The sequence below is a fragment of the Clinocottus analis genome, unplaced genomic scaffold (assembly GCF_023055335.1).
Source record: "Clinocottus analis isolate CAN_PGR_092001 unplaced genomic scaffold, fCliAna1.0.p SCAF_24, whole genome shotgun sequence".
Taxonomy (NCBI): domain Eukaryota; kingdom Metazoa; phylum Chordata; class Actinopteri; order Perciformes; family Cottidae; genus Clinocottus; species Clinocottus analis.
In genome coordinates, this window is record NW_027175976.1 from 5,652,004 (window position 1) to 5,662,628 (window position 10,625).

A 10,625-nucleotide genomic window follows, 5' to 3' on the forward strand; every position below is an offset into this window, starting at 1 on the left:
AAGTCACACGCGAACACATTTCAGACGTCCTTCGTCATAAAACCCTCCATTGGAGTGTTTATGTACAAAGTGATAGCAGAAGATTGAGGTATTTTTAAAAGCAAAGGAGTACACTAAATCAATTTGACTAATAGACTGCAGGGATAAACATTTTCTATTGATTTTTACATCCATTCACAAGAGACATTTGCTCAATACAATCAGATCAGGCCTTGGAGCGCAGAACCCTCCCACTTTAACTCGGTTTGATTGGGTCCAATTTAGTCAGAGCTCAAATATTTCCTAATAGAAGACTCAAGGTTTCACATGACCGGACTTTGTCTCCAACTCGTCTTCTGTCACAAACAAGGAGACTTCTGAGTTCACATCATACGTCTCATCTGGTGGTACAGTGTTCATGAGGCGCCGACATCAGTGATGCATTCATGAGTTACTGCGTTTGAAAGCTATATCTAATTAGAATATTTTATGACGGTCATTTCTGGTTAAGGTCCTCCCAAAGGCAGCTCATAGTAGTATTGATTCAAATGTGAGGTAGTCGACATGAGTCATTCCTTCTGTTCACTATATTCTCGTGTTTGTCTTCAGAGATATTGCGAAGAACTCGTTGCTGCGCTGGCCCATTTTCATCTATTGGACCCTGCTGGGTGTGTACGACGCCATCGTGATGTTCTTCGGGGTCTACTTCCTGTTTGACAACACCACCTTCACCAGCAACGGACAGGTAACATCCACGCGCCAGAGATGTAGTCTCAGACAGGAGGACATCATGTTATACATTCATATAAAATGGCATGCTTCAATAGAAGTACAGTTCTCTCCAAAACACATCTCTCACATCTAATTTGCTGCTTGTCATTTGGCTTTTTCAGAGTCCTCAAGATGTTTTACATTGATGAACACATATAAAGCAAGACTGTTGTTCTTTATGGTTTCACTCTCAGTTTATTCTCACCTTTTTATCACACAGTTTCGGTGTTTGAGCCTTCGCTGAAAGACACAAAATTGCTTTGAAAGTGGATTTCTGTGAAGCATCTAATTTTCGATCTTGTGTTCTCATTTGAACTCCGTACTTAAAGAGGCCTAAATTGTAGGTTAGTAACAGTTTAAAAAAAGACAGTGCAAGTGGCCTTTTAAAGATGATAGCCGGTCTCCCATTCACATCCAAGAAGCGACAGCATGGCGGGTCTCCATCTTCCTCTGTGTTTCTCTATTTGTTTCTCTTCATTTTCCAGCAGCGTCGCTCCCACAGTGACCACTGCTTTGAGTTGCTTTGTTTCACTTGTTTTACGCATTGGATTTTTATTCTTCTCCAGCCACAAAACTGTTGTTTATTTTCTTATGATTTCTCTTCTTCGAGCCTTCTCTTCTTCCCTCTTCCTCTTCCTCTTACCTTTGTGTTGCTTTTTCTTTTTTGCTTCTCTTTCCTCCTCCCAGCTAATGACAACCAACACACAGATGGTAAGCCTGTCCCTGTCTCTCTGTCACCTCTCCCTAGTTTCAGTTTCCAATTTCCTGTTTGGTCCCATCACACAGCCTGATACTAAACCTTCATCATCCGTCCACCGTTCACCTCACGTCCATCCTTCAGTGCTTGCTGTAGACACATTAGCTGGAGACGTTTGTGCAGTTCTCATGTGTCCAGGTGTAGTGATCCAACACTCTTGTGTGCGTGTGTGTGTGTGTGTGTGTGTGTGTGTGTGTGTGTGTGTGTGTGTGTGTGTGAGTGTGTGTTCCAACTTCAGTTAAAAGCAGGGGATAAATGAATATAGAAAAAGAGTTGCCCTGCTAACTCCATTACATGACATTGGAGACGTGAGGTCATTTTTTCTAATCTAGTTTTCTGTCTAAAGCAGAAGAACATTGTCATGTTCGCAGTTCCTCTCCGAGCCGTCACGACTATTTATCGGCCTCATTGGAAAGAAATAACGGAGCTGGACCGTTTCTTATATTTTTTACAGAAAGTAAAAAGGAATTTTGTGGATTTGCGTTTTTTTGAAGCTGCACGGCAAAACACCAGAACAATGAAAAACAGTCTTTAAATCGAAAGATCAGTGTTTTAAAAGTTACACTGACGTTTGTCCAGTGAACATTGTCTCCATCATTAAGGTTTGCAGATACGTGAATGATCTGCGATCCGTAATAAACAAAGTCTGGGACCAACTCTTATCATATCTCTGAATTAATAGCAATCCAAACATTTTAACGTTTAATTGTTTTCCCTTGATACGTTTGGATAGATTATAATGTGTCCACAGTCATAAAGTCTGTTATAAGTCATAACTGTTGTCATTTCATTTATCACATTCACATTACAACCAACACATATTCAGGTGGCCTGAAAAAAAAAAGCTCTTTTTCTCATCTCTTCATGCTTCTCTTTATGTTTGTTTTTACTTAATTTATTTAGACATCACATCTCTAATTCCTTCTCACGCATTAAGGACATTTGAGAAAAGAAAAGCAAACAAACTGTTCTTTACATTAATGCTTCTTTAGTTGAGCCAGTTACTGGTTTAAATGTTGGTTTGAACAAACATTTTGGGCTCACCTTTGATCCTGTGGCCGTCATCTTCTTCACTCCATTCTGTCAGGATTATTATGGAAAAAAACCTTTTTATAATTACTGTAAGTCTTCTGTCAGTGGCATTGTGAGCTATCATATTAATAATTTAGGCCATATTTCCCATAAACCCTGTGGCCTTCGGTCATAAAGAGCAGAGAGCCTTTGAGATCATTTTCTCTTCGGCTGAAATAGATTTTTATATTGCTCTTTCACATTTTGCGCTTCCCACTTTAGTTGCGGTAATGACGATTACTTTTTTGGCTGGAAGGCAACACTAAAAAGGTTACTTTTCCAAATCCGAGTAGAGACCTCCGCATTGCCGAGTTTCTAATTTACATGACTAAACATTTTGTATTTATTCTACAAAGTCCTCCGGACATGCAAATCACTTCTTCTGGTTGTACTGCGGTCCCCTCATCTCACCTGCTCGCCCATCAGGCATATTCTCCCCCTGAATGTTGCCCTCGGACCCCCCTGCCATCTGTTTGATTGATTGATTCCTTATAAAAATACTTGCCCTTTAGTTTATCTCCGTGTACCACATCAACACCGGGCCTGTAGAGTGAGCAAGAAACATCGGTGTCGCTAACGGGCATCTGTTGTCTGCCTCTGCAGATGTTTGGAAACTGGACGTTTGGGACGCTCGTGTTCACTGTGCTGGTCTTCACTGTGACGTTCAAGGTAAAGCACACGTGGACATTCGGCCTGCACAGCGTCTGCACTCACAGGAGCACCCGAGCGAGGCTGGATGGAGCCTCGCTGGCGTCATTAAAGTGAGCTATGACATTTGACAGGCGGAAGGTTCACTCTCCTCTCTCCTGTAGTTGGCTCTAGATACTCATTACTGGACCTGGATCAACCATTTTGTCATCTGGGGCTCACTGATTTTCTTTGTGGTCTTCTCTTTGCTGTGGGGAGGAATCATCTGGTAAGCGTTTTAAAAAATGTCGATCTCTTGAGGTAATGAAGGCCTGATCTAATGTAACAGCCTGAAAGCTAATAAGCTCCTGAGAAAAATACATTTATTCTCTTCATTTTGCCGCCTCTCCTCTCCTTTAGGCCCTTCCTCAACTACCAGAGGATGTACTACGTGTTCATGCAGATGTTGTCCAGTGGCCCGGCCTGGCTCAGCATAATCCTCCTGATAACAGCCAGTCTGCTGCCAGATGTGTTGAAGAAGGTCATCTGTAGGACGCTGTGGCCCACCACGACCGAGCGCATACAGGTGGGTGCATGCTCGTACATATTTACCATCAAGCTTATGAGAAGGTTTTCGTTATTGCGTCCACGATTGAATAATGGGGTTATTATTTAAATCTAAATATCTATCCGTCAAATTCGTTAAATCGTTTTGGGAATAATTACGAATTAAATCTTTTCCTTCAAGCGCCGGTAAAACAGGGCCCTTACTTGTTGTGTTTCATAAATCAATTTAGCACTTTTACTTCTGAACTTTGCAAAAAAACTAGACGTTTGCAACACTGAACGCGATCTAAATCAAATGAAATATCGGTTTAAAGCTTTCTAGACGGACATATAATACTGTTTATGAACTGTGTGTGTGAAATGTCTCCCTGGTGACTGTGGCTCAGCAGATGTACGCTGGCTTTGACTACGTCCCGACTCTGTTGGAAGTCAGTAAGCCTCTCGGTCGGTCTGTGTGCAGTGCTCCTTTATTTCTTAATAATAAAGAAAAGACTCAAAACAGTTAAAAATATACAGATTTCCATCAAGCCTGTTGGTTGTCAACCTTGTTGTACACGTGTAGCGAAATGTGTTTTGTTTTCAAGCTGTTTGCAGTGAGGTTTGACCTTTGACCTGAACGACCTTCCGTATTTCTTCCTTCATGTCTCAAACTGCTCCTGTCTCCTCACCTCCCTGGTAACTGTGGCGGTGGAGAGCTAATGACCAGCCTCCTGAACCCTGTCCAGATGTGGCTTTGTGTTCTCGCGTCTGTAAATGTGAACTTTTGTGTGGCGTTTTTGACAAGATCTTCAGAGCTTTAACTCTCCCTCCTCCCTCTGACCTCCTGGTTCCTCCCTTCGTCCTCTCCTCCCTCTGGTTCTCCTCCGTGGCAGACTAAGCGCCGGTGCCTCGCCTCCGAGCCCTCCACCATCTTTATGCTGTCCCAGACTTCCAGCAGAATGAGTTTCTAACCCAGCCCTCCTAGAGGTGACCCTCTGCCTTTCCTCCTGTCCGTAACCTGTATACGATCCCTCTTCCTCTTTTTGTTCCTTTTTTTTGTATCCTGTTACTTTGTCCCTGCTGCTGTTTTGCATGAAGTGACTCCTTTTCAAACAGTCTGATTGCATGCCAGTGATGATGTAAGACTGTGCGTGTTTTAATGTGTCAGACCCTTAGTATGTTTGTGTTTCATTGTATACGTGTGTGTGTTTATGTGTGTGTGTGTGTGTGTGCGTGTGTCCACAGCGTGTGAAGGATATTAGAGGGTCTGAGAGGGCCGTGACCTACCAGAGCTCTGTCACCTTACTAGATGGAATAGCTGTCACAGAAACCTAAAAGTCTTCAGTACGGTAAAACACACACCCTGCTACTGTGCGTGTGTGTGTGTGTGTGTGTATTGGTAACGGTGGGTGATGTTAACATCCTGCAGTGATGGGGTTTACTTTGCCACGGTGAGAAGTTTCACAGCTTTTGAGAGTTTTACTTGACTAACACGTGGGTATAGCGTGAGTGTGTGTGAGGGTCTGATAACCCTCCAGGTATCTAAAAGCACGCGCATCCTGTCGGGTGACCCGTCATGTGGAGCTCTGGCGCCCTCTAGTGACTCATTTCAGCCTCAAGCAGAAGGCTCGACCCAGTTGGACTGAACGTTCGTGCATGTTTCTCCAATATGTTTCCTTTGCATGGTTTTATTTGCCTTTTTTTATGCTGCTGTACGACGTTCCAGTATTTTACTCTTTCTCGTGTGTGTACCTCCTTCGCTCTGTGTCTGAACAGGATGGACAGGATATTATCATCACAGCTGGCCAATAGGATGGAAGTACTTTTATTAATTAAATCATGTAAATAATTGAATTGCCTGCTGACGCAGGTTCAGGTTACTGACAGAGGAAAGAGTCTCGCTTTTTGCAGGAGCTCATTTGGCCTTTTTAGGTGAAGCTCCTGCTTTAATCTGCTGTATGCTGTAATCTGCTGTTCTGTATGTCAACATGCAGAACTGTTTCAATAAAGTCAAGTTCTTCCACACAAAACTGGGAAAACTGTTTAAGTCTTTTTGAGGAAAGCTTATTTTCCTTTTTTTAATATGACGCTTGTAACATACCACCAAAGATTTCCATCAATGGGAACGAAGGCCAAACCATGAATAACTACATACACATGTATGGCCGGCTGGATAACAATGTCCCCTCCTCTTCAGTGCAGTCAACATCTATTCTTCTCTGTTTTCACTTTGTGTCTCCTCTTCCTCCCTCCTCACACACAGAATGCTGATAAACTCTACAACGGCCAGCTGTCCGAGTTCACCCCCCTGGAGTCCCTCCACGCTCCGTCCAAGGCCGGCAGACACCGGCGAGGCTCGGGCAACCAAAGGAACGCCCCGAACCCTCGAAGGTCTGAACCCTTTCACAAGAAAATCATGTTCACACGTTGGCGAAGAACGCCAGACTACTGCACCTTCCCCCCCCTCCTCCGATTCGCCGACGGCTCCCGCCACTCAAAGCAGGGGCACGCGTACGGCGGGGCGGGGCCAGAGACCTCAGTCTAGTTTATTTCTGTCTGGTGTTTTTCTCTATTCAACTATTCTGATATGGGATACAATAGCATCCATTTGGAGTTGAACTCAACGGAGGAGTAATTTAACAAATTGGTCCAGAAACTAAAGCGGTCACTGGCAAGAAAAGAGAAACTAACTTATTTATGTTCCTGGAGGTGAATAACTGACTATGATGCTAATAGCAGGTAATCCATCTCTAAGAGTTGACAATGAAAGTGACCTTCACAACTGCTCCCAAGTCAGCAGCCAAGTATGGCACAAAGCATTGTGGGTCGGCTCTGGGAAGGACTCCATCTGCAAGGGCCTCGCTCGCCGCCACAACGTGCAAAGGGCTCAGCGTACCGATGTCACAACAAAACAGACTCACTTTGATTTCTGAAATCACTGAAATACATACATACATACATACATACATACATACATACATACATACATACATACATACATACATACATACATACATACATACATACATACATACATGTATGTATGTATGTGCACTGGCCCTTTAATCCTGCCTTCCTTTGATGGCTGGCAGCTGAAGTGTACTTTACTCCAATTTGAATGATGATTATGACTTTACGGAGAAAGTATGATGTGTTGTGACTGTGCTGCTGATGGAGACAGTAACAGTGCTTTAGCCAGCTCGAGCGTTCTCTGACCAAACATTTCCTTTTCTTCATTCCTTCCATCTCTCTCTTTCTCGTTCTGCCTCTTTTCAGGACTAACTGGTGTTGCCTGTGTGCAAACATATTTTCCCGAAATACTCCCTAGGACTCTCTACGACATTGTAAGGAGGGCGGTGGTAGAGAAGTAACGCCTAAGTGTTGGTGGAAGTGGATCTGAGTTGGTCTTTTTTTCCTGTTTTAAACGTCAGTGCATAATGTGTCTTAAAGGAACAAAGAAAGAAAAACCAACTTTAGCTGCACGTTCAACACTTAAGCTTTTAAACTCCCATGTAGGTAGCCTGATGGAAGAGATGTGTGTTAGCTAGCAGTCGTGTTAGCTTGTTGCATTCATGTCTGCAGGATCCCTTTCTGTCTCGTTGTCTTAAAAGCACTTTAACTGTAGAGCTTCTTCTCACATGTATCTATAAAGCTATATACAGAGGTCTTTACGGCTTAGAAATGGCCGACGGCTTCCCAGCTGTTTCTCAACGCCTTAATGTCACCTGAATGGCACATTATCTTCCCCTGAGACCTTTTACCAAAGAAACAAAAATACAATATGGCGCCCTTTAGACATCGACTGCTGAATAAACTGTGGAGCCGGGTGAGGTGTGTGATCTATAGGTCAATGTACACACACACACACACACACACACACACACAAACACACTCATGGCTCTGTTCAACACTAAATGAAAGTGGAGGGCAGTTGAGTCCTTTGAGGAAACTTAAAGATATGATGTTAGAAACATACAGCTGCCTTAGTTAAATGTAAAAAAAACACTGGGTGCATGTCTTGTCAAGCCGTTACGAGCTTTTATAAAATACTATTTTAACTTGCTTGTGTTCACTTTCCTCAAAGCACCTTAAAAATAAACAGCCATATTTCCTTTATAGATATAATCCACCCTACAACATAATTCTGTCAAGTGCCCCTAGACTGCTCGATGCCTTAATTGAAAGCACAATTTATCTGAGATTTGATCTTCTGATATATAGACATGAAGCTGGAGACAGCAGCTGGTTAGCTTAGCTTAGCGTAGCATAATGACGGGAGAAAACGACTTGCTCTGGCGGTATCGATCTCCTCTGATTGTTTGCTGGATCGCATATTAATAATCAGAACTCGACGCACCCAAAGAGTGCTTCAATATCCACAGGAGTCTCAAGAGATGATCGACCTTGAAAAGGGTCGTCTCTGAATTCTGTCTCACGCTTTCCTGCTTCAACATTTAACCACTCTGTCTTTCTTTCTAGCTGTCTCTCTCTCTTTCTGTCTCTCTCTCTCATTCTCCCTGTGGTGAAGTGATGCTGATGTGGGAGTTCTCCTCCCTCTGTGAGAGCCGCCTCCACCCGCCTGACCATCCTCTCCTGTGTCCTCTTCTGCATCCTCTCGGCCATCCATCTATCCATCTATCATTGTGAGGCCGAGTAGAAACGACCTTTTCTACTCTGCGTTGTTAGAGCACTTCTCTGAACCAAAGCCGTGCTGCTGCTAGAGATACATTTAGCTGCTTTACATTAGGTGCCTTGTGGTAGTTTCTCTCTCTGCTGAACTGTCTTTGCTTGCTTTATGGTAAATGTACGAGTAATAAGAGGCATTTGATGATGGATGAACGGATGCATGACTGAGGAGTGACTGGGAGAATGGACCCGTGAGTGAAACGTGTACGTGGAAAATCAGTTTTACGCGGGTCATTTTGTCCACGAAGACAATATCATTCTTGTGTTTAATATCTGTTTTTATTGTTTCTATTCCGAATGTGTATATATGTAAAGGAGGGCATGGGGTCTCTGCAATGTTATTTTTTATTGTTTAATATTTGTGTAAATTTCCACTTTGCCCCAAGAAGAGTGAGCGAAGGCCTCGCTCGGTAGTCGTAGCACACTGGGTCGATATCTGTCGGACGCGATGTTGTCTTTAACCTTTATTTGAACGAGATGGGACACTTGAAGAGCTCTGTACGACCACTCAAAGTTACATAGGGGATTTATATATTTTCTCCTAATTTAACATCTCTGACTCAAAATGTGGGTTTTCTATTTTTCTATTTATGCAAAATGAACATACTGTTGGAATCCCTCGAAAAATATACGTAATGTGTCTCCGTATTTACAAATTAAAGCGTCACTTCAACCAAATAACAAGACAGAAAAAATATTTCTCACTCGTCTCTAGTTGTATCTGAACCACGTTGTACCAAAGATATATTTCTGATTAAAACGTTTCACAGTTCAGTCTGTAGATTAGACCGACGTCTCAAAACCTTGGCAAATAAAACCAAACTATCTGCATGGATACCTCCAGTTTAAATATTGCCTTGCATGTAAATAATCCACTGCAAAAAAAAAAAAAAAACGTGTTTGCAGAACACTTGCCATGTTGTAGTGAAGAAGTATTATAATGTTCTGCATCTAAAAGTCATTTATGTCATGAAGGAGAATAATTTATTGCAATCTGCAAACAAATCCAGCACACCATGTATTATGAGAGAAGCCATTTTAAATATTCTAATTTGTCTTTCTGGATTGAGTACTATCGACCACAAACGGACAATTCTTTATGATGTGGAGTTATCTGATCAAACCTGACTTTTGGCATTTCAAGGCATCTGGGAGTCAGAATATCCGAATGATTGCCATAACCCTTCCTTCTCCGTGAGGTAATCTGTGCAAGAGGTAATCAGGTACTTCCTGTGTCTCCGTTCGTCTGCGTCGTTATAAAACTGTGGAAGCCACACAACATATTGAGTGAATTACAAAAGACTGCCCACGGTTCCTGTAGTGCTTTTTGTATCTATGTTAGAGATCTTTTTATACATTCTTGAGACAGTATTTGACGTGTGTCTTATTCACGGAGAAGAGTATCCGAACAAGCAAACTGAGTTGTTACAAAGCAACACTGGACATGTACGTTTGCGTAGCTTTAATGCTTCACTACAGATTCCTGTGGCTCAGTTACGCCCCCGCACTGGACGTCACATGTCTGACGAGGGACACTTTGCTGTGGAAACTTTTCAAAGCCATTAGCGGTGGATTCAAGGTCCTGCTGTACCGATCGCTCTCGTCTCAACTGTCCTGATCCTTCAACACAAACACAACACTGACAGCCTTCGAACAGAATGTTATCTTTCTCTTTTACAATGTGTTATTGTATAGTGTTACATTTCTCATTAACAACAGTATCTATAACTGATATACAATACATATAAATATAGTTATGTTGATTGATGTACAGTTTTGGGGTCTTTTTATATACAGTTTTTAACGGAGTCATATCAAGATTTACTTGTGGATTTTTGCCAACATTTCTGTAGCTATTGATGGCAATCAACTGTACCTTTTGCTTGAAAATAAAAGAAATATAAATATGGATTCCCTCTCACGAGTGTTATTGTTTTCCGCTGCACTTCCTGCCTCAGCCACAGGGATGCAGTAGAGTATTTCAGATGTGCCAGACCTGTCTGAGGCCTGAAAGGCTCAAAGTTGACGAATCAGACGCACCTGAGGAGTTTCTAAATATCTGGAACAGATGAGATAAAATCAAAAGGATCATTCCCGAGTAGAGCTCAGAGCATTTAACCAGCTGATGCTCCTCAAACTGAACCAACAGCTGTGCTGGAAATGACACTTAGCAAATGTTTTGTTTTTT

The 10,625-nt window shown here is 42.4% G+C and overlaps 1 protein-coding gene across 2 annotated transcripts in view; it reads left to right on the plus strand.

Moving 5' to 3' along the window:
* Positions 1-10,281, plus strand: part of atp11a (ATPase phospholipid transporting 11A) — a 36,003-nt gene extending 25,722 nt beyond the window's left edge. The window contains exons 26-32 of one of the 2 annotated variants that reach the window (XM_068590403.1): positions 589-724; positions 1,438-1,461; positions 3,182-3,247; positions 3,391-3,494; positions 3,626-3,791; positions 6,015-6,142; positions 7,028-10,281. In XM_068590403.1, the coding sequence (XP_068446504.1) occupies positions 589-724; positions 1,438-1,461; positions 3,182-3,247; positions 3,391-3,494; positions 3,626-3,791; positions 6,015-6,142; positions 7,028-7,079 (676 nt within the window). In that variant the 3' untranslated portion in view covers positions 7,080-10,281. Of the gene's footprint in view, positions 1-588; positions 725-1,437; positions 1,462-3,181; positions 3,248-3,390; positions 3,495-3,625; positions 3,792-6,014 lie in introns of both variants that reach the window. The other variant, XM_068590402.1, reaches the window with a different exon arrangement.
* The last annotated feature ends 344 nt before the right edge of the window (positions 10,282-10,625 follow it).